This window comes from Epinephelus moara, chromosome 2 (genome assembly GCF_006386435.1).
Source record: "Epinephelus moara isolate mb chromosome 2, YSFRI_EMoa_1.0, whole genome shotgun sequence".
NCBI lineage: Eukaryota > Metazoa > Chordata > Actinopteri > Perciformes > Serranidae > Epinephelus > Epinephelus moara.
The window spans coordinates 21,368,213-21,394,894 of NC_065507.1; the positions used below are offsets into that span (position 1 = coordinate 21,368,213).

General features: G+C 37.1%; 1 protein-coding gene across 2 annotated transcripts in view; it reads left to right on the forward strand.

The window, feature by feature from the left end:
• Positions 1 to 17,680, forward strand: part of LOC126407971 (cell adhesion molecule DSCAML1) — a 126,863-nt gene extending 109,183 nt beyond the window's left edge. Inside the window, exons 22-35 of one of the 2 annotated variants that reach the window (XM_050073308.1) lie at positions 1,642 to 1,795; positions 4,798 to 4,915; positions 5,760 to 5,923; positions 6,091 to 6,189; positions 8,571 to 8,759; positions 9,507 to 9,635; positions 9,816 to 9,974; positions 10,092 to 10,247; positions 10,436 to 10,466; positions 10,616 to 10,734; positions 10,873 to 11,025; positions 11,423 to 11,617; positions 11,793 to 12,101; positions 12,588 to 17,680. In XM_050073308.1, coding sequence (XP_049929265.1) covers positions 1,642 to 1,795; positions 4,798 to 4,915; positions 5,760 to 5,923; positions 6,091 to 6,189; positions 8,571 to 8,759; positions 9,507 to 9,635; positions 9,816 to 9,974; positions 10,092 to 10,247; positions 10,436 to 10,466; positions 10,616 to 10,734; positions 10,873 to 11,025; positions 11,423 to 11,617; positions 11,793 to 12,101; positions 12,588 to 13,153 — 2,541 coding nt within the window. In that variant the 3' untranslated portion in view covers positions 13,154 to 17,680. Of the gene's footprint in view, positions 1 to 1,641; positions 1,796 to 4,797; positions 4,916 to 5,424; positions 5,491 to 5,759; positions 5,924 to 6,090; positions 6,190 to 8,570; positions 8,760 to 9,506; positions 9,636 to 9,815; positions 9,975 to 10,091; positions 10,248 to 10,435; positions 10,467 to 10,615; positions 10,735 to 10,872; positions 11,026 to 11,422; positions 11,618 to 11,792; positions 12,102 to 12,587 lie in introns of those variants that run through there. The other variant, XM_050073314.1, reaches the window with a different exon arrangement.
• The last annotated feature ends 9,002 nt before the right edge of the window (positions 17,681 to 26,682 follow it).

The window sequence follows — 26,682 nt, forward strand, 5'->3', positions numbered from 1 at the left end:
GGAATAAGGGTATAATTGGTGGGTAGGTGAATAGTGACTGGCAGGCAGTAAAAAAAGAGTGTTTCTGTGCGAGTGTGTGTGTGTGTGTGTGTGTTTGTGTGTGTCTGTGTGTGTGTGTGTGTTGAAGGGACAGTGATGCATATATGTCTAGACAGCAGACACATGGCTGGGTTAAACACACTGCAATTACACATCCACCTCCAGGTCATGTATGCCACTGTATGTGTGTGTCTGTGTGTGTCAGTTTATTCATGTATGTGTTTGTGTGCTTGCTTGTGTGTATCCGTTCCTCTTTCTCCGTCTGCTTATTGGACTCCTCTCCGTCATTACTGATGCCTGCACTAGATAGGCCTCATTAGTGTATGACTGTTCATGATATCTCCGACTGACTCATTTGTCTGTCCCCCTTTGTCTTTCTCCGTCTCATATCTCTGTTTTCCCTCCCTGAGGAGAGGGAGTGGGCTTCACTCCCCCCCAATTCAACCCTCTTGCCTCTCTCTCCTCCAGGGGAGGGAAGGAGGAGAGCAGGGTTTTTTTTTGCCTTGTCATAATATAACATGCCCAGGAACCTCTGTACCTTCATCCCCATCCTCCACTCTTTGCCTGTCGTACTGAGTCAAGGAGAGAATACAGGGCTTGGTTCACATTACAGTGATGTTCACTCGGTCCCTCACATTACGTCTGCCTCTCCAGTAAAGTGACAAAATAATCTTGTCTTTGGCATCCCTGACATTTTACTTTGTACTTTTTAGCACATATGATACAACACAGATTTTGTGATATGAAAGACAGAGTCCTTAAAATGTATTTATTTTTTTAATCATGTCACAAAATTCCACCAGTTCCCAGAGAAAATCTTTTTGTTTTGAGAATATTTTCAATACTCAAAGGTCCAGTATGTCGGATTTAGGGGGATCTATAGGTAGCAATGGTAGTATTCATAACTATGTTTTCATTTTGTTGACAATCACCTGAAACCAAGAATTGCTGTGTTTTTCGTTACCTTAGAACAGTGGTTCCCAGCTGGTGGGTCGCAGGTCCATTCTGATTGAACCACAAGTGACTTGCGTATGTGTCGAGTTTGTAAAAAACACACTTTATTTTGGAGTTTTTATTTTGAAGTGCTGTTTCTTGTTGTAAAGTGAGGGAATAATGGACAGCTACTTAACGGAGACAGCAAACTAGCTCCACAACATAGCAAAACACAAGTATGACGCGGAATATATTAAGCTGTGGGGACCTTGAACTAATGACTAAGGAAAATGTGGGCCACGTGGCCAGCTGGGAACCACTGCCTTAGAATGAGTTGTTTATATCTACATATGGAGCTGGTCTTCCTCCACGGAGTCTGTCATGTTGTTCTACAGCAGCCCAAACTAGACTAACTCTGGTTCTAGATAGGGCCATTCCCCCTTTTCATGTAGGCCACCATAGTTCTCCTACAAGCTTGGCACACGGGAGACGTTTCAGTTCTGCAACCTCACTGCAAGATGCCACTAAATCCTACACACTGGACTTTTACATAACATTTCTTGACATGTAAGATGTTTGGAGTGTGCTCAGCTCTGTAATATAAAACATATTGCTCCTGCAGTTCCTTCGAGATTAACACTTTCCTTTTCCTCTTCCTGCTCTCCCCAGCTGCCCAGCGAGTATGAAGCCAACCCAGAGCTGCTGTTCTACAGAATCACTCACCTCAACCACCGGCAGCAGTACTTGATCTGGGCTGCAGCTGTCACCACTGCAGGTCGGGGTAACTACAGCGACAAGGTCACTGTGGAGCCAGCGGCCAAGGGTGAGTCCCTGAATGTGACAGGCAGATTCATTATGAGAGACTGGATGCCCACTGAACATGATTTTGCTCATTTGCAAGACAAAAGACACCTAGGAGTCTGGGTACAAACTGGGCAAATTTTGGTTGAAAACTGAATGTTTTTCAGCCATCTAGGTTACTGTTTACCAACCTTTTCAACAGCATTCACAGTAAAGGAGAAAAGTGCATGTTGAAGTCTATGGGAGTGCTACTGCAATGAGAAAGTTGTATAGAACCTTTTGTGTCTCCAGTGGGTGCCGTGTTATATATGCCTCACGTGACGTCACTAGAGTCAGCGTTGATTAGGGTTGAATGCTGCAATCTATTGCAAGCATCTACACAAGACCTACATCAATTACCACATCAACATTAAGGAAAGCCGCATAAAATAAGCCAACTGTCATGCCCATCTTTGCTCATTGAAGTATATACAACTCAAAAAAAAGTGTAAATGGGTGTCAAGCGTAGTGTGAATCACCACAGCCAGTACTACACAGTTGTTATGTGCATTGATTTTGTGTGGATGGAGATGAGCTATGCATGCTCGCAAAGTCTTCTATCAAGTTTCACTACACAAACACAACATAAAATCTAAAGTCAAATAAATGCTAAAAAGGCATTTCTGCTTATGGTTCACGATGTGTGCCGATTGGAGGTAGAATTCTGACTTTAATGACCGCTCCATTGCACTTTTCCGTGTCCATTTTTTTTTGTGATTACAATGCAGGGTATGACTACAAGTTTGGAAATTAAACAAAAATGGATGCGTGGAGTTAAAAGGAAGTGAACTTACCAGACCTCCAGCCCACTGTTAATCTCCTTGAGGCTAATGGCAGTAGGCTACATTAGCTGATGCGAGCATAACACACAGGAAACCACTACCTGATCTGTCTGCATTCAAGTTGCATCTAGGATAATGTAGGCGGCAGGTTTTGACAATGAGGAGGAATGCCTGAAATAAAAAGATATGTCTTGTTCTGTTGCATAATTTAAGGTTTTTATTTTAACTATCCATCATGTGTTGACATTGTTATAGAAGTGCAGTGCTAAATAGATGGAGTACTCTTTCAATTGCCTCTATTTCAAAGTATATTAACCATAGACTATATAGAATAATGGACGTAGCTCTCGTGACATCACTTATTGGTTTGTGGACTCCCGTTTTGAAGCATTGAGTTCTGCATTTAGGCTGCCGCCATCATTGTTTTTGGAGCCAGAGGTGAATACATAATATAATATAGTATATAGTATAATTGGATGATGGGCTGGCGCTGTGGAGGAGCAAGGGGTGGATCTGACTGAGAATTCAAGGACAAAATCGGCAGACTCACTCAAAGTGGCCCGTCCTTAATTAAGCATAACTTTAAGCCTTAATAAAATGTAAACAGGTGAGTTATATAAAAATTAACCCCATGCACAGCTGTCACGAAGGGGAAAGTAAGCTATAGAGACCAAAACCATTTTTTGTACCAGGCTGTAAACATGTTTATTTCTGCTGACTCACTTTTGTAGTAAGCCTCAAGTGGCCATTCAAAGAATTGCAGTTGCATTGACTGCAATTTCAGACTTGTAGGTTGCCGCTTGGTATTAACACACTGCTTTACATTGAAATATTGTAATTGGAATGCATTTGAAACATGTTTATGTGGCAAACTTTAACTTTCCGAACAAATTTAGCCAGATTTAACCCAACACATCTGATAGGTTTTTTACCTCCAAAACACAAAATAAGTGGTTGTTGGGTTGATGACACCACACTGTCCTTGTTTTTCTGTCTCTCTGCCGTCTCTGTCTCTTAGGAACTGTTACAACACTGCTAATATTCCTCTTCAAGCCTCTTACTGACAATGCCATGAACTAAAAATACAGTTTTTAAAGGATGTTTTGCTCTACATCCTTCACGACTCTGTGAATCTGCAAATAATCTCCCTCTTACTCTGTCACTTGCTCTATATAACCTTTCTCTGCATATTTTTCAACCTCTCCCCCTGTTTATGTGTTTAAGAGCTTGTGCTATTGATTTCAGAGTTCAGAGGGCAACACATAAACCGGCCTGAATCGGGGAAATGATAAGAGGGGGAGCAAAAGGGAGGACAGAAGGTGGAGGGGAAAAAAGAGGAGAGAAAATGGCAGGACAGGAGCTAACTAATACACAAGACAATAGAGAGGCGTAGTGTTTAAGAAAATGAAGAGGGCAGTTAAATCAATAGGCTTTGGATTAAAAGACAGGAAGAAAAAGGGAGTGAGAATGAATAGAGTGCACTTCCCACCATGTTATCCTTTCCTGTATCTATTCGTTCCTTTGACTGCTGGGTGCAAAGGTTTGCAAGTGCATATGTGTGTGCGCGCCCGTACGGGTGGGTGCGTCAGCTGATCGGCAGCTGTAAAAGGCAGTGTCCTCCAGGCTTGCCCACTCAATACTTCATTCAACCTTAACATAAGTGCACTAGAGCACTTGCATTAAGATGCCAAGCTTGAGAAAGAAAGAGAGACAGAGCGGGTGGGGGGAGTGACAGAGAATAAGAGGGTTATGTGCCTGAATGGATGGATATTTTTTTCATATCCTCTCTGCTCAATCTTTCTCCTTTCTTATATTCTTATTTATATGCTATTCTCTGCTGCACAATGTCACATTTAACACAGATTTCTTTCCCACCAAGTGTGAGTCACGGTAAATACATCGCACACCCTCTAGTAGTAAATCGTTTTTATTGAAAGAATCCCAAATGGAAAACAAATCAATTGCATATCAACCATCACATTTCTGTATTGATTCAACACATTCCGAAACCTCTACAACATTTGTTTATCGGGTTTGAAAATTGTTTATTTGACAATGGCGAGATTAACCGATTGGTAGACATTAATTAGGCCATTGCCTTTCTTGTGTAAGCGTTAATGCCAATAGCTCTAATGGTCTTTTTTCAATTGCTCTGTCTCTATAAACCTTTAATTTTCACATTCCTCTCTTCATCCTCCACCAGCTCCTGCTAAGATCCTGTCATTTGGGGGCACAGTGACTACTCCTTGGATGAAGGAGGTGCGGCTGCCCTGTAGCTCAGTAGGAGAACCTACACCTACTATAAAATGGACCAAAGACAGGTGAGAATCCTTCCTAGAAATGTTTATGGTGCTGCTGTGATACCTTTAAAGACCCAGACACACCAAACCGACATCAAAGAACTGGTGGTGACAAAGGCAGACAGCTGTGTTGCCTGTATCTTGACCAGAAAGTTGCACCTGAACACGCCACAAAGACTGCAGCAACAGCCAACTAACACATACACTCTGCTCCTGCGTGAGATGATACAATTTCAAACCAACAGGCAGCAGTAGTCGTCATGTATTGGTCATTTAAAAAGGGAAACTAGAAGGCCGCCAGGACGGATTCAAGATGCTTGTTAGCCAGTTAGCACATCAACAGCACAAACAGATTGCTGAAAGAGCATGATACTTACCGTGCGCCCGTAAACGGCATACAATTCCAAACCATTTCTGCTCAATGGCTAAAAAAATCTTAGCTAATATAATAAGTTTGTTTCCTCTTGTGTACTCTTGGCTTTCGTCACTTGTTTGCTTTCCTTACTTCCATTTCTCTTCTGTGCACTTAGTTGAACTGCCAGTCAGAGGGATTTCTCTCATCGATGGGCTCCACTGTCTCTGATGCCGACGGCTTGGTGTGTCAGGGCCCTAAAATTGAATTAGTATTGATGCATCTCTCAGTTGGTTTAAGAGAAAGTCAGATATTGTTTGCAGATGGGTATTTGTTCATGTGGCAATATGCTGGAATAATCTCATATAAGTAGTACATCTTTATAAAAAAAAGTGCTTTGCAGCTCTCTGGTTTTTAAGTAACAGTATAAACAAAATAAATAACCTGTTGTCAAAATCTAGTAAGAGTCTTTGATGAGATCCTTCCATGATTCTCTCTTTGTCTCACGCTCAGCGAGGACACAGCCATCCCAGTGTCTCTAGATGGACAGCGTCTCATTCTGGCTAATGGGACACTGGTGCTGCGCTCTGTCAAAGCTGAAGATTCTGGTTACTACACCTGCACAGCCACCAACACACTGGGCTTTGACACTATCATTGTCAACCTTTTGGTACAAGGTAGGAAAAGAATCAGAATTTAAATACCTACATGTTTCAGGTTATTTCATTTAGTCCACTCAGCTATAAGCGCACCTCACTTATAGGCCTGCTGTCCTGGCTGAAATACAGTAATAAATACTTTTTTACCTCAAAAAGAACCTGATAACTTTGTGTTTCTTCCTCAGTCCCTCCAGACCAGCCTCGTCTAACCGTCTCCACCACCTCCACCTCCTCCATCACTCTGGCCTGGATACCTGGAGACAATGGAGGCAGCTCTATCAGAGGTACGTGGCCCTGCACAAGAAGCTGTCTTTATGTCTTTCTTCCTTTATACTCTCATCTCATTCGTCTCGTCCATAGCCAACGTGTCTAAAGGTATACGCTGGAGTTTATGAAGCTGTGTTAATGCTTAAAATGTGAGCAAATGAAAAATATTTCCCTTTGACTTCTGATCTTAGCTCACCACCTGTCTGTCTTTTCTTTCTCTTTTATCTGAGACATTGTTCGTGTGAATACTGATGTATTACTTTATTGATTTTTCTTGTGGTTTTATGTTTCCTTTTTAACTGTGTGTCTGTTTGATTATCTGATTGTTGGTGATTTCTGTGTGAAGATAGGCATGGTGTGTGTGCCTGAATGGGCATGCATGCAAACATGGTTTCAATCCCCTTTCTTCATTCATGCTGTTTGTCAGTTTGATGGTTTTCCAGGGTTATCTGTCTGACTCCTTTTTGCTCTTTATACCCATATGAAGCTATAAAGCAAGTGGCTTAAAGGAACACTTCACCCCCAAAATAATCATTGTCATGTATATAAATTACCCATGCCATGCTGTATTACTTTGAATTCATGAAGAAAGCCTTGTGTTTTCTCGAATGCTTCCACAGTGAATGAGGAATCCAGAAATGGAGAGAATTAACAGCAAAAAAATCAATTTTCAAACTCTCACATAGCTTGTGCAGTATAATCCACATTTAATTCATCCAGTCATGCACTCAATACCTCCTAAACACATGCGTTTTTGTTTTAATATAGTTTTGCTGTTGTGAACACAGCTCTATTTTACTTCAGTTTATCAAGAATTTTCTCAATTTTTGGATATTCCTCATTTTGTTACACTGGATGAGTAACTGATATACAAATGACCATTCTGGGGATAAGGTATTTCTTTAAGACATAACTGCACCCACGTCATTACTGAAGAAATGTCTGAAGAAGAAATGCCATGAGATCACATTTGTCAAACCATTAGGTCAGATATATTTTAAAGCTGCCATAAGCTGGAACAATATAATGTTTTGTATTACTCATTAGGGCTGCAACGATTTGAACTAATCGATGACTAATCGACTATTATAATAATCTGTGACTATTTTAGTAGTCGACTAATCGGTTTGAGTCATTTTTCATAGAAAAGTACTATAAAAGTACCTCAAAATACTCTTATTGCAGCTTCTTATGTTCAAATATTGGCAGCTTTACACACTCTCCCATGACGGTGAACTAAAACCCTTTGGCATGAGTATGACAGAAGACATTAGATGACATAATTTTGGGGTTTGGGAGAGACAGACCAACATTTTTCAACATTTTCATGCATTTTTCGATAAAATGATTAGTCGACAATGAAAATAATCGTTAGCTGCAGCCCTATTACTCATGTGGGTTCGCATCCTGCCAGGAAGTCCCAGAGAAAGCATGCATTACACACACACAAGCAGGAAGTAATGTAATGTAATGTGTTGAGTGTGCAGCTTCAAATACTGATGGTCCACCAAACCAGTATTTTGCATACATCATCCAGTGTCTCATACATCAGTGAAGCCTATCTGCATATCTGGTGTGTGTACCAGAATGTCTGTCTGTCTGTGGAGCCATCTGCACAGTGTCAGCAGTCCCCATCAAGCATCTATTTTGCAACACTACTGCAGTGGCTTCTGCACAATAGTCCTTTACAGATAAAACATGTTAGCATGGCTGGTTATGAGGCCTTTTTTGCAGCATGTGAAATTGCAGTGACAAATGATGCTATGCTCTCCTCTGTTCTACAGTAGTGTGTTATTGTGCTGTTCCTTTACTGTTCTCTCTGCTCTGTGACAGAGGGTGACTATAAAACTTCTAAACCAACACAGCAGGATCTGCACATGTTAACCCCTCTAATGTTTTGGACTCTATCGCACCATCTGTTAAAAAGATAGGGAGGGAAAAAGGATGGTACAAAGAGTACAAAGAAACACAGAGAGGGAGACATTCACATGATTATATACGGACAGAAGGAAAGACAGACAGAGATGGAGGATTAGATGTAAAGTGTCTCTGAGCAGCAGGGAGTTGGCTCTCCAAGGCAGCTGATTATAAAAACAGTCACCACATTGCATACCCTCATTTGCATAGATGCTCAGTCAGCGCCATCCCAGTCTTGGGGTTTGTAGGTAACTAATGGCGGCATAGACAGAGAGCAGCTAGACTGTCCTCCAATCGGAGCCCATCTGGGGAAAAGAAGTACAGTGTGACACTGCCATCTTGTGGACAGTAAAGGTACCAATGTCATAAAGTGTACTAAGGTTGGTGCAAAATGAGTTCTTGGTGTTATCTGTAAATGAAAGAAAATTATGTAATAAAGCAATAAAATAATATTTATTGTGTTTCTTTTGTGTGTATGCAGGTTTCGTGCTGCAGTACTCGGTGGACAACACAGAGGAATGGAAAGATGTGTTCATCAGTTCTACTGAACGCTCCTTCAAATTGGACAACCTGCGCTGTGGCACCTGGTATAAAGTGAAGCTGGCTGCAAAGAACAGCGTTGGAGCCGGACGCATCAGTGAGATCATTGAGGCAAAGACCCATGGGCGAGGTGAGAAGCCTGGAACTGATGATGATGGAAATCAGCAGGGGTATATTAAGGGGAAAAGTCATGCTGGACCCTTTATATCGACACAGGGTAGACTTTTTTTTTTTTTTTTAAAGATATTTTTTTGGGCATGTTTTGCCTTTAATGGACAGGACAGCTGAGTGTGAAGGGGGGAGAGAGAGAGGGGATGACACGCAGCAAAGGGCCACAGGCCGGACCCGAACCCGGGCCGCCGCGGCAACAGCCCTGTACATAGGGCGCCTGCTCCACCACCAAGCCACCGACGCTCCGACACAGGGTAGACTTTTAAACCTGCAGACACAAAAGGGTTCCTGTTTTCTCCTAAAAGATCAAAATTCAGGTCTTTGTACATCTTGCGTTATACCCACGGTGGCTCATAAAGGATTTTTACAGGCAGTGAATTGCTCTGGGACTTTCATTCACATTTACCGTTGCCATTTGAATAACAACAACTGATCATAAAAACATCATGTCTTATATTACAGTTGACGATTACTGTGTTTTACCAGTGACCGGGTGAAGCATTTGCATATTTATGATTATAATTAAATGATATTTAATAGATTTAGTTACATATTTTTGCTACACCTGCTCAAGCTATTGTACATGTGCACACTGTCAACACATACGTCTGCTTATGTTGTCTTATGTTTCCCCAATTACCTGTTAAATGACACAGTAATAATCTGAACCGACAGACAATACATGATGATTTTGCTCCTTTTACAGAACCCCAGTTCAACAAGGATCAGCCTGTCTTCACTCACATTAACTCCAGCCACGCCCGCCTCAACCTGCAGGGTTGGGCCAGTGGTGGCTGTCCAATCAGTGCTGTCACACTCGAGTTTAGACCAAAAGGTGAGTCCTCCCTCTCTTCCACTCCTTTTGTAATTTGCATAATATTTTGAGATATCGTGTAATAAATCAAATAGGAAAAGTTTGCATGTGGGACAAAGAAATGTATTGTTAGCAGCCAAGCCATCTTTTAATGGAAACCAATCAGCAGAGATCAGACATTGGTATGTGTGCTTGATGCAGGTACATGGGCATGGCAGAATGTACGTACCAATGCCACCACAGATGTGTTCCTGGCAGAGCTGCGTGAGGCCACCTGGTATGAGTTGAAGATGAAAGCCTGTAACAGCGCTGGCTGTGGCAACCAAAGCTCCCAGTTTGCAACACTGGACTATGATGGCAGTGAGTAGACTCTCTTTGGTATTGTCTGCTTCCTTTAAAAAGAAAATGAATACACTTGGTACTTTTAATTAATGTTGTGAAAGTGCAGTAACTAATCCCTGCTCTTCCTGTGTGCAGGCACAATTCCACCAATCAAATCCCCCCTGGAAAAAAACGATGACGTCAAGAAGCTGTTTTCTATTGGCTGTCCTGTCATCCTGGTCACCCTGGGTGTTGCGCTGCTCTTCATAATCCGCAAGAAACGCAAAGAAAAGAGGCTGAAGAGACTCAGAGGTAAGGGAAGAAGTAAAAGGAGAGGAGACAAGTGGTAGGAAGGCATTGGCAGGAAGAACAAAGCCGAGAGACTCCTGAAGGAGACTTCAGAGAGAATTGTGAATGAAGTCTTGAGAGTTGCATTTATTTTAAAAGATTGATTTGTGTGTCAGGAATAAATAATTTGTGACGTTCTCTGCTCTCTGTAGATGCCAAAAGCCTTGCAGAGATGCTGATCAGGTAAGACTGCTATTTCTGAATCCTTCTCATAAAATCTGTCTGTATTATACTTCATTGTAACCTCAAATTCATTTCACAAATCCACATTTTTTTATTTTTTTTTTAACTGTGAATGTTTGTGTGCGTGCTTTCTTGTATCTCTGGATTAGTAAAAACAACCGCAGCTTTGACACCCCAGTAAAGGGACCTCCTCAGGGCCCACGGTTACACATCGACATCCCCAGAGTGCAGCTGCTAATCGAGGACAAAGAAGGCATCAAGCAAATTGGTGAGAGGAGGAGAGAGTTGCGTGTTCATGTGTCTGTGTGAGAGTGTTGGATCAGATGATCTTTATGGAGTTACAGTCATTAGTTTTTTAAAATCTGCAACAGCAGCTTTTCTAAATAATTTATTCTGTGTCTTGTAGGTGAGGACAAAGCCACTATCCCTGTGACAGACACAGAGTTCAACCAAACTGGGAACCCTCAGAGCTTCTGCACAGGCGTCTCCGTCCATCACCCTGCCCTTATCCAGAACACCGGTCCTTTGATTGACATGTCAGACATCAGACCAGGAACCAGTAAGTGCTCTTGATTCTCGCTGTCCATTTTATCAATAAAAGCCCAAACGAACTAGTATTGTAGTGTGTAGTGTAGAATGTGAAGATAAGACGTTTGTTTTGCAATTGCTTGTTCATTTTCCTGGCTTTAAAGGAGTGCTTCACCCACAAAACGACCACTTGTAAATCAATAGGTCATGCCATATGTGTTTGAATTTGTGAGGAAAGCTGTATTTTTCCCACATGCCTTTAATGTAGTCGCCAATCAATCAATAAATCAATATGCTTTCTTCACAAATCCAAGGAAGTACGCCATGACTAACTGATATGCAGGGTGAAGGGTGAAGGTGAAGTAGTCCTTTAAACATCCTCTGTTCATATGCACATCCATCTTATTTCTTCATCCACTTACCACCAGACCCAGTGTCGAGGAAGAGTGTTAAGTCAGCCCACAGCATCAGGAACCGCTACTCCAGTCAGTGGACTCTGACCAAGTGTCAGGCCTCCACGCCAGCCCGCACTCTCACCTCAGACTGGCGCACAGTTGGCTCCCAGCATGGCATCACTGTCACAGAGAGTGACAGCTACAGTGCCAGCCTCTCACAGGACACAGGTTGGCACATGGGTGAAATGACACTTACAGCCATTAACATGCACATAGAAGTGCGCCTATTCTTCCACTGTGGAGGAGAGTGTGTTTTTGCAGTGGGCTTCACCTCAAAAAAGCATTTGTACAACTGGGGAAAAAAATGTGCTTAACTTTATTTCTTTTCCTTTCTCCTTCACAGATAAGGGTCGGAACAGCATGGTGTCGACAGAGAGCGCCTCCTCCACCTACGAGGAGTTGGCAAGAGCATATGAGCATGCCAAGCTAGAGGAGCATCTGCAGCATGCCAAATTTGAGATTACTGAGTGCTTTATCTCTGACAGCTCATCTGATCAGATGACCACAGGTACCAATGACAATGCAGACAGCATGACATCCATGAGCACACCGTCAGAGCCTGGTATCTGCCGTTTCACTGCCTCGCCACCCAAACCCCAGGACTATGACCGTGGCAAGAATGTAGCTGTGCCCATTCCACACCGCGCCAAGAGTGAGTGGTTGCTGCAGAGCTTTTTTTTTTTTTTTTTCAAGAATTCTTTTTTAAATGGCATTTTGAATTTAAAATGGCTATAAATATAGTTGAAATAGCATTATGAATAAATCAGAATCAGACTTTACTGACCCACTTAATGTGCACTATTACTTTGATTTGGTGTCACTGGAGCAAAATAAATAAATAACAGCAATAGAAATAGAAAAATAAGACCAGACATCTGGAGAAAATATATTAAAAAGGGTGTCGTAAAACAATTGTAGATACAATTTTTTATTATACAGTGATATACAAATACACATGAACAATTAAGTTTCGAGGCGAAGTAATGTTCTGTATGTGTGCAAATATACCTGTTAGTCCAGTGCAATCCTCTGTGTAGATAAATGTGCAGTTTCATAACATTATACCATGATTATCAGCCATAGATTTTGACTTTTGCAGATTTTGGCAGTCACATTAAATTGAACTTTTCCCCTCCAGGTGACTACTGCAACCTACCCCTCTACATGAAGTCAGATCCCTTCTTCCGAAAGCAGTCAGAGCATCATGACCCATGTCCAGTGGTTCCACCACGTGAAGCCTCTATTCGTGGCCTGGCCCAGAGGGCATACCACACCCAGGGCCGTCACGTGACTATGGACTCTGCAAAGCAGCAGGCCCTAAGCATGGGCCACTCTGGCCTCTCCAACCTCACTTCCTCTGGGGCTTCCTCTGGAGGAGCAACAGGGGGCTGTGGTGGAGGTAGTGGGGGAGCGTCTGCTAGCTCTAGCAGCTCCACACTTCCCCAGAGGACTCTCACCATGCCAGGCTCCTCTGCCTCAGTGGCCCAGAGTGCAGCCGCAGCTGCTGCTGCTACTGCTGCAGCTGCTGCATCATCATCCTCCGGTGCCACGGGAGGGACTCCTGGAGGTGCCTCCTCATCCTCCTCCAAGATGGGAGGATCCAGAGACTCTCTTCTGGAGAGCAGCTCCTCGGGTTTAGGCAGACTGCAGAAGCAGAGGGATGGAGGGGCAGGGGCCTACTCCAAGTCATACACACTGGTGTAGCCTGCCATCACTGCGGCTTGTCACTGTAACTCCTAATAGAATGCTGGTCAAGCCAGCGCTTGCCTGGAGCCTCTATGGAAAAGTGGGATGAGGAACATACACATACACAGCTGACCCGTCAGTGCCTGCGCTGTGCCAGGCTGCAGGGGGCTGGTTGGGTTCCCATTGACACTACTGTATGAAGGGGTCAGAGTTGGGTCTCCACAGCACAGGGGTTTGCCTTTCTTTCTGCCTGATTGCTTTCTATTATTATTGTGTCATCTTTCTCTATCCCTAATTTCATCACCCCGGACATCACTTGCCAAAACATAAATGATTTATCTGTTCACTTCATATTTTCATTTTCTGGTAAGGACACAGTACTAATGCACAAAATGCTTTCCACGTGCACTGTCTTGTTTTCTGGATCAAGACAGTCGTAGAATGAACCAGGTTGCTTGAGTTTTTGAGGTTTTTAGGTTTTTAAATATGTTACTTTTCTGTTCTCTGATGGAAGAAGAGCTCATATCACAGCATTGTGCCATGGCAGGATGCTTTTACTGTATGCATAAACCACCAACCTTGGTGTTACACTGGCTCTGAGAGGTTACTCCATCATGGATTCACACATTAGAGGCAGTGGAAGGACTGTCGTCTCAATACCAGTTTTGAGATGTGGAGAATTTTCTTATTCATGCAATGGATGACACAGCATAGTGGTCTTAATTGATGCTTTTATAAACAGACTCAAATCAGAGGAAAAAAAAAGAGTCAAGCATCATCAAGTGAAAGATGAATCCAAACTTTTTTTTTTTTCCATCAGTTTTCTGTTTATTTTCTGATGATGGAAATATAATCTCATGTGCACTAAGAAAAAGTTAGAATGGATCCAAGTAACAGAAACCTTCACAAGCCTGCGTGTGTGTGCGTGTGGGTGTATATGTGTAAATATATATATGTATACATGTGGCAGGCACACACCAACAGTGGACCTTTTTAAAATCAATCTGTATGCTGACCTCTCGGGCAGACGTCTGTGTCATAACTGAAACCCCCCGCCCCCTTCACTGTTAATTTTGTACCTGTGAAAGGGGATTCGGGGATAGTAACAATGATGATGCTGACAATGTAACACTATGATCCTAATTTGGACCAGCATTTTGAACTTTGTTTTATTAAGAGTGATTGACAGCATTGCTTAGGACGAGAAATTTTGAAGAGGGAGTGGGTTCAAAGGAGAGCAATTACAGATGAAAGAGGTTCATTTCTTTTGCTTCCTCAGAACAAAGGAAGATACCCTTTTATGATCCACCATGGCGCCACAATGCCATTATTCTTTAACTCATTTTACCTGTACCCATTTTACCCATTTCTATCCTTCCCCACCTTCACTCCTACGCACCCAGTGCCCCATCATATCCATACAGTGTCACTGTGACCTACTGCTAGCATACCGGCTAGTTAAAAAGACAGACAGACTGAGAGAAGAGGTCTAATATGCACAGACAGGCAGAAATGCTACTTGACGTTCAATGACAAGTTGCAAACATGCAGCAAATTTATTCAGATGATGTATACAAGAAAAATCATATTTGTATGAAGTGATCTTGAATTTATGACCGGACAATGACTTTGAGATTATTGACAGAGAGAGATCAAGTGTTGATAGAGTTTGCAGTTGTATTAGGGAAACGGGGAGAGGGGGGTTACATAGCAGAGAGAAATAAGTGGTCTTCAAAACTAAAAAATGTGTTTTCAAGTCCCTCCACCTCACTGAAATTTATTTTAGCTTTATGCATGGTACTGTATCTGCCAAGTTTGAGTTCATTATGATTTTTTTTTTCCCATTTCTTCTCCCAAAGCTTAATCCCATAACAAAGATCGTTCCAAAAAAAGAGTTGCTCCAAATGTTTTGCAATGGTAAAACGTAACATCAGGGCTCTCGCAATAGAAAAAAAGATATGATATATGTTTGTTTTCAAAAGTATGTACATATATATTTCTATTCAAATATATAGCAAATATATGAATATTGAAAAAAGCAGAGAAATATAAAAGCCGTTCTAATTGAAAATATATATAAAAGATCACAAGACAATCGCTCAGAGTGAAAAAACTGCAAGAAGGAAGGAAGAAAAAGAAGAGGAAGGCTTAAACGGGTAGCACAACCATGGACGGGAGATCTTGGAGAGACAGGAGGCGGTGTGAACGAAAGTTAAATGGTGAAACTGAGGTTTGAGGAATGATACAATGACCCCCCCTTGTGATTTTGTAAATGTTCCGGCTGCAGCACCTGTGCAGCGGGTCGCAGCTGGGAGGACAAGCACAGTAAAGTCAAACTATAGTGTGAGATTGTGTCGCTGGTTAACTGTGGTCTATGGCTCAGTGCAGAAAGTGTGGTGTTGAAAAAGAAAACCGTAAAACAAGGACAGCCTATACAGTAAGTGAGCCTATTGTAATATGTTGTGTTGTACCTTCCAAAGGTGTGTTCACAAACTCAATGCCATTACCTGACTATAATTAATGAAGACAAACAGACCGACGAGTATTTCTGTTTCTTATCTGTGTCATAGCGAGTCCTGCCCAAACTCCGGGACTGCAGGCCAATAAACATACCGCACAGTAACGATTATATCTCCTCATATATGTATTAGTGCTCCCTTTAAGTTTAAAACTAGACAGGAGAGAAATTAATTTAGCTTTCTGTTGCTACTGGTTATGATGCCTTTCCTTTTGGCCTTTATGTTTCAAGAACTTGTTTTCAGTAAAACAAGGGTTTGGGAATGGGGTAGGCCTGTTTTAGCAACCAAAAACAGAGGCTTCCTTACTCCAGTTGTATGGATATTGGATGGAGTGATGAAACAAACTCCTGTCCGACCTGCTTTCCCCCAATTCTTCAGTGAAGTTGCCTCGACTATAAAACACCGATCTACTGTCAGTTTGCTCAAAGTGTATGTGATGTATACCTTTAAAGAAAAGTCCACCCTCTGACACTTTTTGATCGTAACAGAGAATATTAACAATATGTAACATTTAAAACAGCGGTTTTACATTTTGGGAAAGATGCCTATTTGCATTTTTGCTGAGCGTTAGATAAAAATATTCTGTACAAAAAAGTGTAAAAATGTTAAGGTGTGGTTCAGCCAGGAGAAGTCTTGTCCTCATTGTGAGGTTGCCAGGCAACCAGCAGACACTTTGCATGGATTAAACAATTTAAATATGACGTGTTAATTAGTGAGCTCTGTGGTTCTTGTTACCTACGAACAGAGCCAAGCTAGCTATTCCAATCTTGTTATCTTACTCTGTAGCAAATAATCATATTTCCCGAATGTCAAATTATTCCTTTAATTTTTTCCCAGTACATATTTTAAATATTATATAGAGTATTTTTTTGTATTTTTGTGTATTGAATTCTAACAGCCTTATGTGAACTTCACACAGTATTGCAGGAGTACTTTGGTGAACAATCCTGACTTCTGGACTTTGTTTTTGTCCTCCTACAATCATGAAATATTTTTTAGGCAACAATTAAATAATTCCAGATGTTGACCCTTTTTTGGCTTGCTTTTGAGGCTATTTGCAAACCATACTGCTGTGTGGAATTAGTAACCATACTGTACACCAGTGCTTTATAGTACAGTACTTTCCCCCCTTATTGAATATGGTAGCATGCTGATGTTTTGGCAGCAGCCTGTCTTAACATTAGGACATATATCTGCCATATTTCAATGACTAATGGTTAACTTAGGGTGGATTTTTTTCTTAATATACAACAACATACTTTTCAAACTGACTCAGACTCTGTGTTCATGAGGTTAACTTCACATGTGCTACTTCCCCAACCTTTCCCACATCTGCTCAACCAATCAGATCTTCCCCTCTCACTGTACCCCTTGCCCACATATACAACATTATTTCTACTCCATAATAGAAGACTCGTGTACATAGGAAAGTGTTTTGTATAAATGAGTACTATTTTCGACATCTTCACTAGAAACCAGGGCACAATGTAAACTTTGAACTGAAGTTATTGTAATGAAACAGAAGAGGACTTAATGAAAAACTATAGAATTATACAGACACTGCTTTATCTTGATTTATGGACCAGTTGAAACATGTCAGAGTGGACCATGCATAGTTAACAACAATATTTATTTCTTTTTTTACTGGACATTTGGTTGCATTGTCTCCTTTTTTTTTTTAAAAATTTTTTTAATCCTTTTCTTTTTTTCTTTGTCACAGGTTGCTTGATTTAGAGTTTGCCTTTTTTTTTTAACTACTCCACTTTTTCGGGGGAGGACAGCAGCATTGCATGTTCTGAAAATTTTGCTGGTTATAAAAGAAAATGGGAAATGGTGAATTGAACAATTTAAAAAGGGGGTTAATTAAAACATTTTAAAAATGCAGAGGTTGTTCCTTAAACTTTTATGGGGAAACGTTGCTTCAATTTGCAATTGCTTGTGTTTAACTCTACATTTTCTTTTCTATGAAAACAAACAAAAACAGAAAAAAGAGTACTCAACACCTTGTGCAATAAAGCTATCTTTTTATGAACTGTGATGATATCATTCTTCTCTTTCATAACCATGTAGCTTTTGATATAAAGGGCCTTCACTATTATCCACTTTCTACTGTAATCACAACATGCTGATCACTAGACTGACTTGTGTTTGAAAGCGTTTGGCTCTCTTGTCCCTTTGGTGCCCAACATTATAAGATCCACAGACCTCATTGTAAACAGCTTAAGCGAAAAGTAGTTCAAATGAAAAATGTTTACAGCTATGTCTGTGAATTTTGGAGCAATGGGGACATTGGTTCGCAAAACAAATAGTATATTTAGATGCAATTTTTTAATATTGTGATGATGACAGAGGAATGTTTCTTATGGAGGTATCTTCATGTGATTCCACAAGAGGTGAGTGAGATTTATTACTATTATTAGTAGTAGTAGTAGTAGTAGCAGTAGTAGTAGACTTTTTTTATAACCTATGACTCTTTATAGCATACTATACAATGACTTTTTTGTGATGTGTGTAATGCAGCAATTTTTTGACACTATACTATGGCAATTTTTTATGGCATACTATACAATGACATTTTAGTGTAATTTTTGTATTTACTATAATTTTTTGCCTTTTTTTTTTACTATACTACACGTTTTTGAGTCAATTCTTTAGACTTATACTATGCCAATTTTGTGTCATTTTTTAAAGGCATAACATAATTTGACGTTTTTTTTATGTTTTTTTTTTTAGACATACTATACTATGACGTTTTTCTCTTTTTTTTTTAAAAGTCATACTTAACTATTAAGTTTTGTGTCATTTTTTAAAAAACATACTATACTATGATGTTTTTGTGTCATTTTTTAGACATACTATACTATACTATGGCAATTTTTGGTCATTGTTTTAGACATACTATTCTATAACGTTTTTGTGTCTTTTTTTTTTTTTTACATACTTTACTATGATGTTTTTGTGTCTTTTCTGTAGACATACTATAGAATGATGTTTTTTTTCTCATTTTCTAATGTGATACTTTACTATGACGTTTTTGTGTCATTTTTTTAGACATACTCTACTATGATGTTTTTGTGCCATTTTTTAGACATGCTATACTATGACATTTTTGTCATTTTTATAAGACAAACTTTACCATGACATTTTTTGTCATTTTTTTAGACATACTATACATTGACATTTGTGTGTCATTTTTGAAACATTATATACTATGATGTATTTGTGTCATTTTTTTGAAGACATACTATACTATGACATTTTTGTGTCATTTTTAGACATACTGTACTATGAAGTTTTTGTGTTTCATTTTTTTTAGTCATACTTTACTATGCAGTTTTTGTGTCATTTTTTAAAGACATACTATACTATGACATTTTTGTGTCATATTCTTAGACATACTATAATATTATGTTTTTAAGTCATTTTTTAAAGTCATACTTCACTATGATGTTTTTCACGTAATTTATTTAGATATACTACACTATGACATTTTTGTGTCATTTTTTAGACATACTATACTATGACCTTTTTGTGTCACTTTTTAAATACATACTATACTATGACGTTTTTGTGTCACTTTTTAAAAAAGATGCTATACTATGACGTTTTTGTGTCACTTTTTAAAAAAGATGCTATACTATGACGTTTTTGTGTCATTTATTACAGATATACTATACTATGACATTTTGTGTCATTTATTAAACACATACTATACTATGACGTCCTGGGTCATTTTTTAAAGACATACTATACAATGACGTTTTTGTGTCGTTTTCTTAGACATACTATACTGTGACGTTTTTTGAATCACTTTTTTTAGGACATACTGTAATATGATATTTTTGTCAGTTAATTTGACATGCTATACTATGACATTTTTGTGTCATGCTTTTGCACATACTATACTATGACAATTTTTTGTCATTTTTTTAAAGACATGCTATACAATGATGTTTTGTGTCATTTATTACATGTTTATGTCAGTTTTATACACATACTATACTTTCACCTTTTTGTGTCACTTTTTAAGGACATACTATACAATGATGTTTTTCACGTGATTTATTAAACATACACTATAATTTGACATTTTGGGTCATTTATTGAAGAAATACTTTACAATGACGTTTTTGTGTCGTTTTCTTAGACCTACTATAATATGATGTTTCGTGTTGGTTATTTAGACATACTATACTGTGACACTTTTGTCATTTATTTTGGACATTCTACAGTATACTATGGTGTTTTTGTGTCATGTTTTAAAGACATACTATAGTATGACATTTTCTTAGACATATTATAATATGATGTTTTGGGTCATTTATTTAGACGTACTATACTCTGACCTTTTTTTGTACATTTTTTAAGACAAACTTTACCATGACATTTTTGTGTATTTTTTTTAATGACATACCATACTATGATGTTTTTGTATTTTTTTTAAAAAACAAACTATACCATGACGTTTTTGTGTCATATTCTTAGACAAAGTGTACCTAAATAAATGACACAAAAACATCATAGTATGTCTTTAAAAAAGTGACACAAAAACATCATAGTATAGTATGTCTAAATAAATGACACAAAAATGTCATAGTGTAGTTTGTCTAAATAAATAAAAGAAAAAAAACCCCATCATATAATAGTTTGTCTTTAAAAAAAGTGACCCAAAAAAAGGTCATAGTTTAGTATGTCTGAAAGATGACACAAAAACGTCATGGTCTAAAACAAATGTCATACTATAGTATGTCTTAAAAAGTGACACAGAAGTGTCATAGTACAGCATGTCTACAAAAACGACACAAAAACATCATTGTATAGTATGTTTTTAAAAAATCACCCAAAATGTCATAGTATAGTCTGTGTATCAAATTGACATTAAAATGTCATAGTATAGTATGTCTTTAAAAAGTGACACAAAAACGTCATAGTATAGTATGTGTTTAATAAATGACATGAAAATATCAGAGTATAGTATGTCCAAAAAGACCCCAAAATGTCACTGTATACTTTGTCTAAATAAAATGACCAAAAAACATAATAGTATTGTATCACTTTAAAAAATGCCAAAAACGTCATTGTTCAGTATGTCTTAAAAAAAGAAAATACACAGAATACTTCATAGTATACTATATCTCAAAAATGGCACAGAAACATCATATTATAAGTATGTCTAAGAAAATGACATGAAAAAAGCATAGTATAATTAAGCAATATCACACGAGAGGGAGTGATGTTATGCTATGATATCTTCGGCACGAGGCCGCAACCGAATCACAGCCGTGACGATATCACAGTACAACATCACGAGCTCGAGTGTGATATTGCTTTTATACAACAGTGAGAAAATAAGAAAATGTTGAAAAATGAGGACAAAATAGATAATTTAAGCATTTTATTTGTCTTCCGCCAACAAAAATAGTTCCCTCAGGACTCCGCTGTCACCGTTGCTATGTAACGCAGACATGGTGCGCCAGGCACTTACTCTTTATACACATTTATCTGCACGTTTCCATTAATTGTGCAGCCGGTGAAATATGACATTTGTGAAAGGCCATATGACATTTTTGTGTCATGTTTTTGCACATACTATACTATGACAATTTTGTGTCATTTTTTTAAATACATGCTATACTATGATGTTTTTGTGTCATTTATTACATTTTTATGTCAATTTTATACACACACTATACTTTCACCTTTTTGTGTCACTTTTTAAGGACATACTTTAAAATGATGTTTTTCATGTCATTTTTTAAAGACATACAATAAAATTACTTTTTTGCATCGTTTTCTTAGACATACTATACTGTGATGTTTTTTGTATCACTTTTTTAGGACATACTACACTATGACATTTTTGTGTAACTTTTTGAAAACATACTATACTATGATGTTTGTGGGTCTTTTTTTTGGGAATACTATTCTATAATATTTTTGTGTCATTTTTTAAAGACATACAATACTCTTATGTTTTTTAGTCATTTTTTTAGACAAAGTATACAGTGACATTTTGGGGTCTTTTTGGACATACTATACTCTGATATTTTCATGTCATTTATTAGACACAGACTATACTATGACCTTTATGTGTCACGTTTTAAAAAAGATGCTATACTATGATGTTTTTGTGTCATTTTTTTAGACATACTATACTATGACATTTTATGTCAATTTTATACACATACTATACTATGACTTTTGGGGTCATTTTTCAAAGACATACTATACAGTGACTTTTGGGGTCATTTTCTTAGACATATGATGTTTTTGTGTCATGTTTTTAAGACATGCTATAGATTGACATTTTGGGTCATTTTTTCTTTTTTTTAATTACTATACTAAGATGTATTTCTCTTTTTTTTTTAGACATACTATACTATGAAGTTCTGTGTCATTTCTTTTAGACAACTTATACGATGATGTTTTTTTTTCATTTTTTAAGACATACTATATTATGACCTTTTTGTGTCATCTTTTTTTTCAAAAAAGATGCTATAATATGATGTTTCTGTGTCATTCATTTAGATATACAATACTGTGACATTTTTGTGTCACTTTTTAAAGACATACTATACTATGACAATTTTTTGTCACTTTTTAAAGAAATGCTATACAATGATCTTTTTTTTGTCATTTATTAAAGACATACTATACTTTGATGTTTGAGGATCATTTTTTTGGACATACTATACTATGATGATTCTATGTCATTTTTTTAGCATACTATACTATGTCATTTTTTTAGCATACTATACTATGATGTTTTTGTGTCATTTATTAAAGACATACTATAACGTTTCTGGGTTATTTTTCTGGACATCCATCCATCCATTTTCTGTAACCTCTTGAGGGTCGCTGGGGGGCTGGAGCCTATCCCAGGTGACATTGGGCAAGAGGCAGGGTACACCCTGGACAAGTCGCCAGACTATTGCAGGACTGACACATAGAGACAGACAACCATTCACACTCACATTCACACCTATGGGCAATTTAGAGTCACCAATTAACTTAGCCTGCATGTCTTTGGACTGTGGGAGGAAGCCGGAGTACCTGGAGAGAACCAATGCTGACAAAGGGAGAACATGCAAACTCCGCACAGAAGGGCTCCCTCCTGGGATCGTACCAGGAACCCTCTTGCTGTGATTTGTGTCACTATTTTAGACATACTATACTATGACATTTTTATGTCACTTTTTAAAGATGTATGATACTATCATGTATTTCTGTCATTTATTAAAGACATACCATACTACAATGTTTTTGTGTTATTTTTTGGTTGTACTATACTATAACATTTTTGTGTCACATTTTTAAGGACATACTACACTATGACGTTTCTGTGTCACTTTTGAAAGATATACGATACTATGACCTTTTTGTGTCAGTTTTATATACATACTATACTATGACATTTTGGGTCATTTTTAACAAAAGATGCTATCATATGATGTTTTTGTGTAATTTATTAAGACATGACATTTTTGTATCACTCTTTAAAGACACACTATGCTATGACATTTTCACTTTTTAAAGACCTACTATACTATCATGTAGTTCTGTCTTTTAATAAAGACATACCATACTATGACATTTTTGTGTCATTTTTTAGTTGTACTATACTATTACATTTTTGTGTCACTTTTTAAAAAATATACTCTTCTATGATTTTTTTGTGTCACTTATTAGATACATACAATACTATGACCTTTTTGTGTCATTATTTTAGACATAAACTATGACCTTTTTGTGTCAATTTTATACACATACTATACTATGACATTTTGTGTCACTTTTTTTAAAGACATACTATACCATGATAATTTTGTGTCATTTATTTAGACAAACTACACTAGGACAATTTGTGTCACTTTTTAAGGACATACTATACTCTGATGTTTTCATGTCATTTATTAAACACATACTAGACTATGACATTTTGGGTCTTTTTTCAAAGACATAATCATACAATGACGTTTTTGTGTCATTTTCTTAGACATGCTACAGTATACTATGATGTTAGCATGTCTAAGTGTTTTTAAGACATGCTATATATTGACATTTTGGGTCTGTTTTTTTTCCTTACTATACTAAGATGTGTTTCTCATTTTTTTAGACATAATATACTATGAAGTTCTGTCACTTTTTTAAACAACCTATACTATGATTTTTTTTTTGTTGTTGTTGTCATTTTTAAGACATACCATACTATGACCTTTTTGTGTCAGTTTTATACACATACTATACTATGACATTTTGGGTCATTTATTAAAGACATACTATACTATTACATTTTTGTGTCACTTATTAGAAACATACCATACTATGACATTTTTATGTCAATTTTATACACATACTATACTATGACCTTTTTGTGTCACTTTTTAAGGACATACTATACTATGATGCCTTTCATGTCATTTATTAAACACATACTATGCTATGACGTTTTGGGTAATTTTTTAAAGACATACTATACAATTACTTTTTTGTGTCGTTTTCTTAGACATACTATAGTGTGATGTTTTTTGCATCACTTTTTTTTTAGAACATACTATACTATGACACTTTTGTGTCATTTTTTTGGACATACTATACTATGATGTTTTTTTGTCATGTTGTTTTAAAGACATACTATAGTATGACAATTTTGGGCCATTTTTTTCAACTTACTATACTAAGCCGTTTTTATTTTAGACATACTGTGATGTTTTTGTGTCATTTATTTAGGCATACTATAGTATGACCTTTTTGTGTCACTTTTTTAAGGACATACTATACTATGATGTCTTTCATGTCATTTAGTAAACACATACTATTCTATGACGTCCTGGGTAGTTTTTTAAAGGCATACTATACAACGACGTTTTTGTGTCGTTTTCTTAGACATACTATACTGTGATGTTTTTTTGTATCACTTTTTTTAGGACATACTGTAATATGATGTTTTTGTGTCAATTAATTCGACATGCTATTGACAGTATGACATTTTTTGTGTCATTTTTTTTAACTTACTATACTAAGCTGTTTTTCTCCTTTTTTTTAGACATGCTATACTATGACATTTTTTGTTTCATCTTTCAGACATACTAAACTATGACCTTTATTGTGTCACTTTTTAAAGACATATTATACTATGATGTTTGTGGGCCATTTTTTTTGGACATACTGTACTATGGTGTTTCTATGTCATTTCTTTCAGCATATTATACTATTTCATTTTTGTGTTACTTTCTAAAAAATACGCGATTCTATGATGTTTTTGTGTCATTTATTAGAGACATACCATCCTATGACATTTTTGTGTCATTTTTTTAGACATACTATACTATGACATTTTTGTATCAGTTTTATACACATACTATACTATGACTTTTTGGGTAATTTTTTAAAGACATACTGTACTATGACATTTTTTGGCCATTTTTTTTTAACTTACTATACTAAGCTGTTTTTCTCCTTTTTTTTAGACATGCTATACTATGACATTTTTTGTTTCATCTTTCAGACATACTAAACTATGACCTTTATTGCGTCACTTTTTAAATACATATTATACTATGATGTTTGTGGGTCATTTTTTTGGACATACTATACTATGATGTTTCTTTGTCATTTATTAAAGACATACTACACTATGACATTTTATGTCAATTTTATACACATACTATACTATGATGTCTTTCATGTCATTTATTAAACACTTACTATACTATGACGTTTTTGTGTTGTTTTCTTAGACATATTATACTGTGATGTCTTTTGTATCACTTTTTTACGACATACTATAATATGATGTTTTTGTGTCAGTTAATTCGACATGCTATACTAAGACATTTTTTGTGTCATGTTTTTGCACATACTATACTATGATAATGTTGTGTCACTTTTTAAAGACATGCTATACAATGTTTTTTTTGTCATTTATTAAAGACATACTATACTATGATGTTTGTGGGCCTTTTTCTTTGGACATACTGTACTATGGTGTTTCTATGTAATTTCTTTCAGCAAACTATACTATTACATTTTTGTGTTACTTTCTAAAAAAATATACTATTTCTATGATGTTTTTGTGTCATTTAGTAGAGACATACCATCCTATGACATTTTTGTGTCATTTTTTTAGACATACTATACTATGACCTTTTTGTGTCACTTTTTTAAGGACATACTATACTATGATGTTTGTGGGTCATTTTTTGGACATACTGTACTATGATGTTTCTATGTAATTTCTTTCAGCATACTATACTATTACATTTTTGTGTCACTTTCTAAAAAATATACTATTGTATGATGTTTTTGTGTCATTTAGTAGAGACATACCATCCTATTACAGTTTTGTGTCATTCTTTTAAACATACTATACTATGACCTTTTTGTGTCACTTTTTAAAGGACAAACTATACTATAACAATTTTGTGCCACTTTTTTAAAGACATATACTATGATGTTTGTGGGTCATTTTTTGGACATACTATACTATGATGTTTCTTTGTCATTTATTAAAAACATACTATACTATGACATTTTATGTCAGTTTTATACACATACTATACTATGACCTTTTTGTGTCACTTTTTAAGGACATGCTATACTATGATATCTTTCATGTCATTTATTACACACTTACTATACTATGACGTTTTTGTGTCGTTTTCTTAGACATATTTTACTGTGACATTTTTGTATCACCTTTTTAGGACATATTATAATATGATGTTTTTGTGTCAATTAATTTGACATGCTATTGACAGTATGACATTTTTTTGTCATGTTTTTGCACATACTATACTATGACATTTTTGTGTTATTTTTTAAAGAAATACTATACAAAGTTTTTTGTCATTTATTAAAGACATACTATACTATGATGTTTGTGGGTCATTTTTTTGGACATATTATACTATGATGTTCCTTTGTCATTTATTAGACATACTGTACTATGACATTTTATGTCAGTTTTATACACATACTATACTATGACCTTTTTGTGTCACTTTTTAAGGACATGCTATACTATGA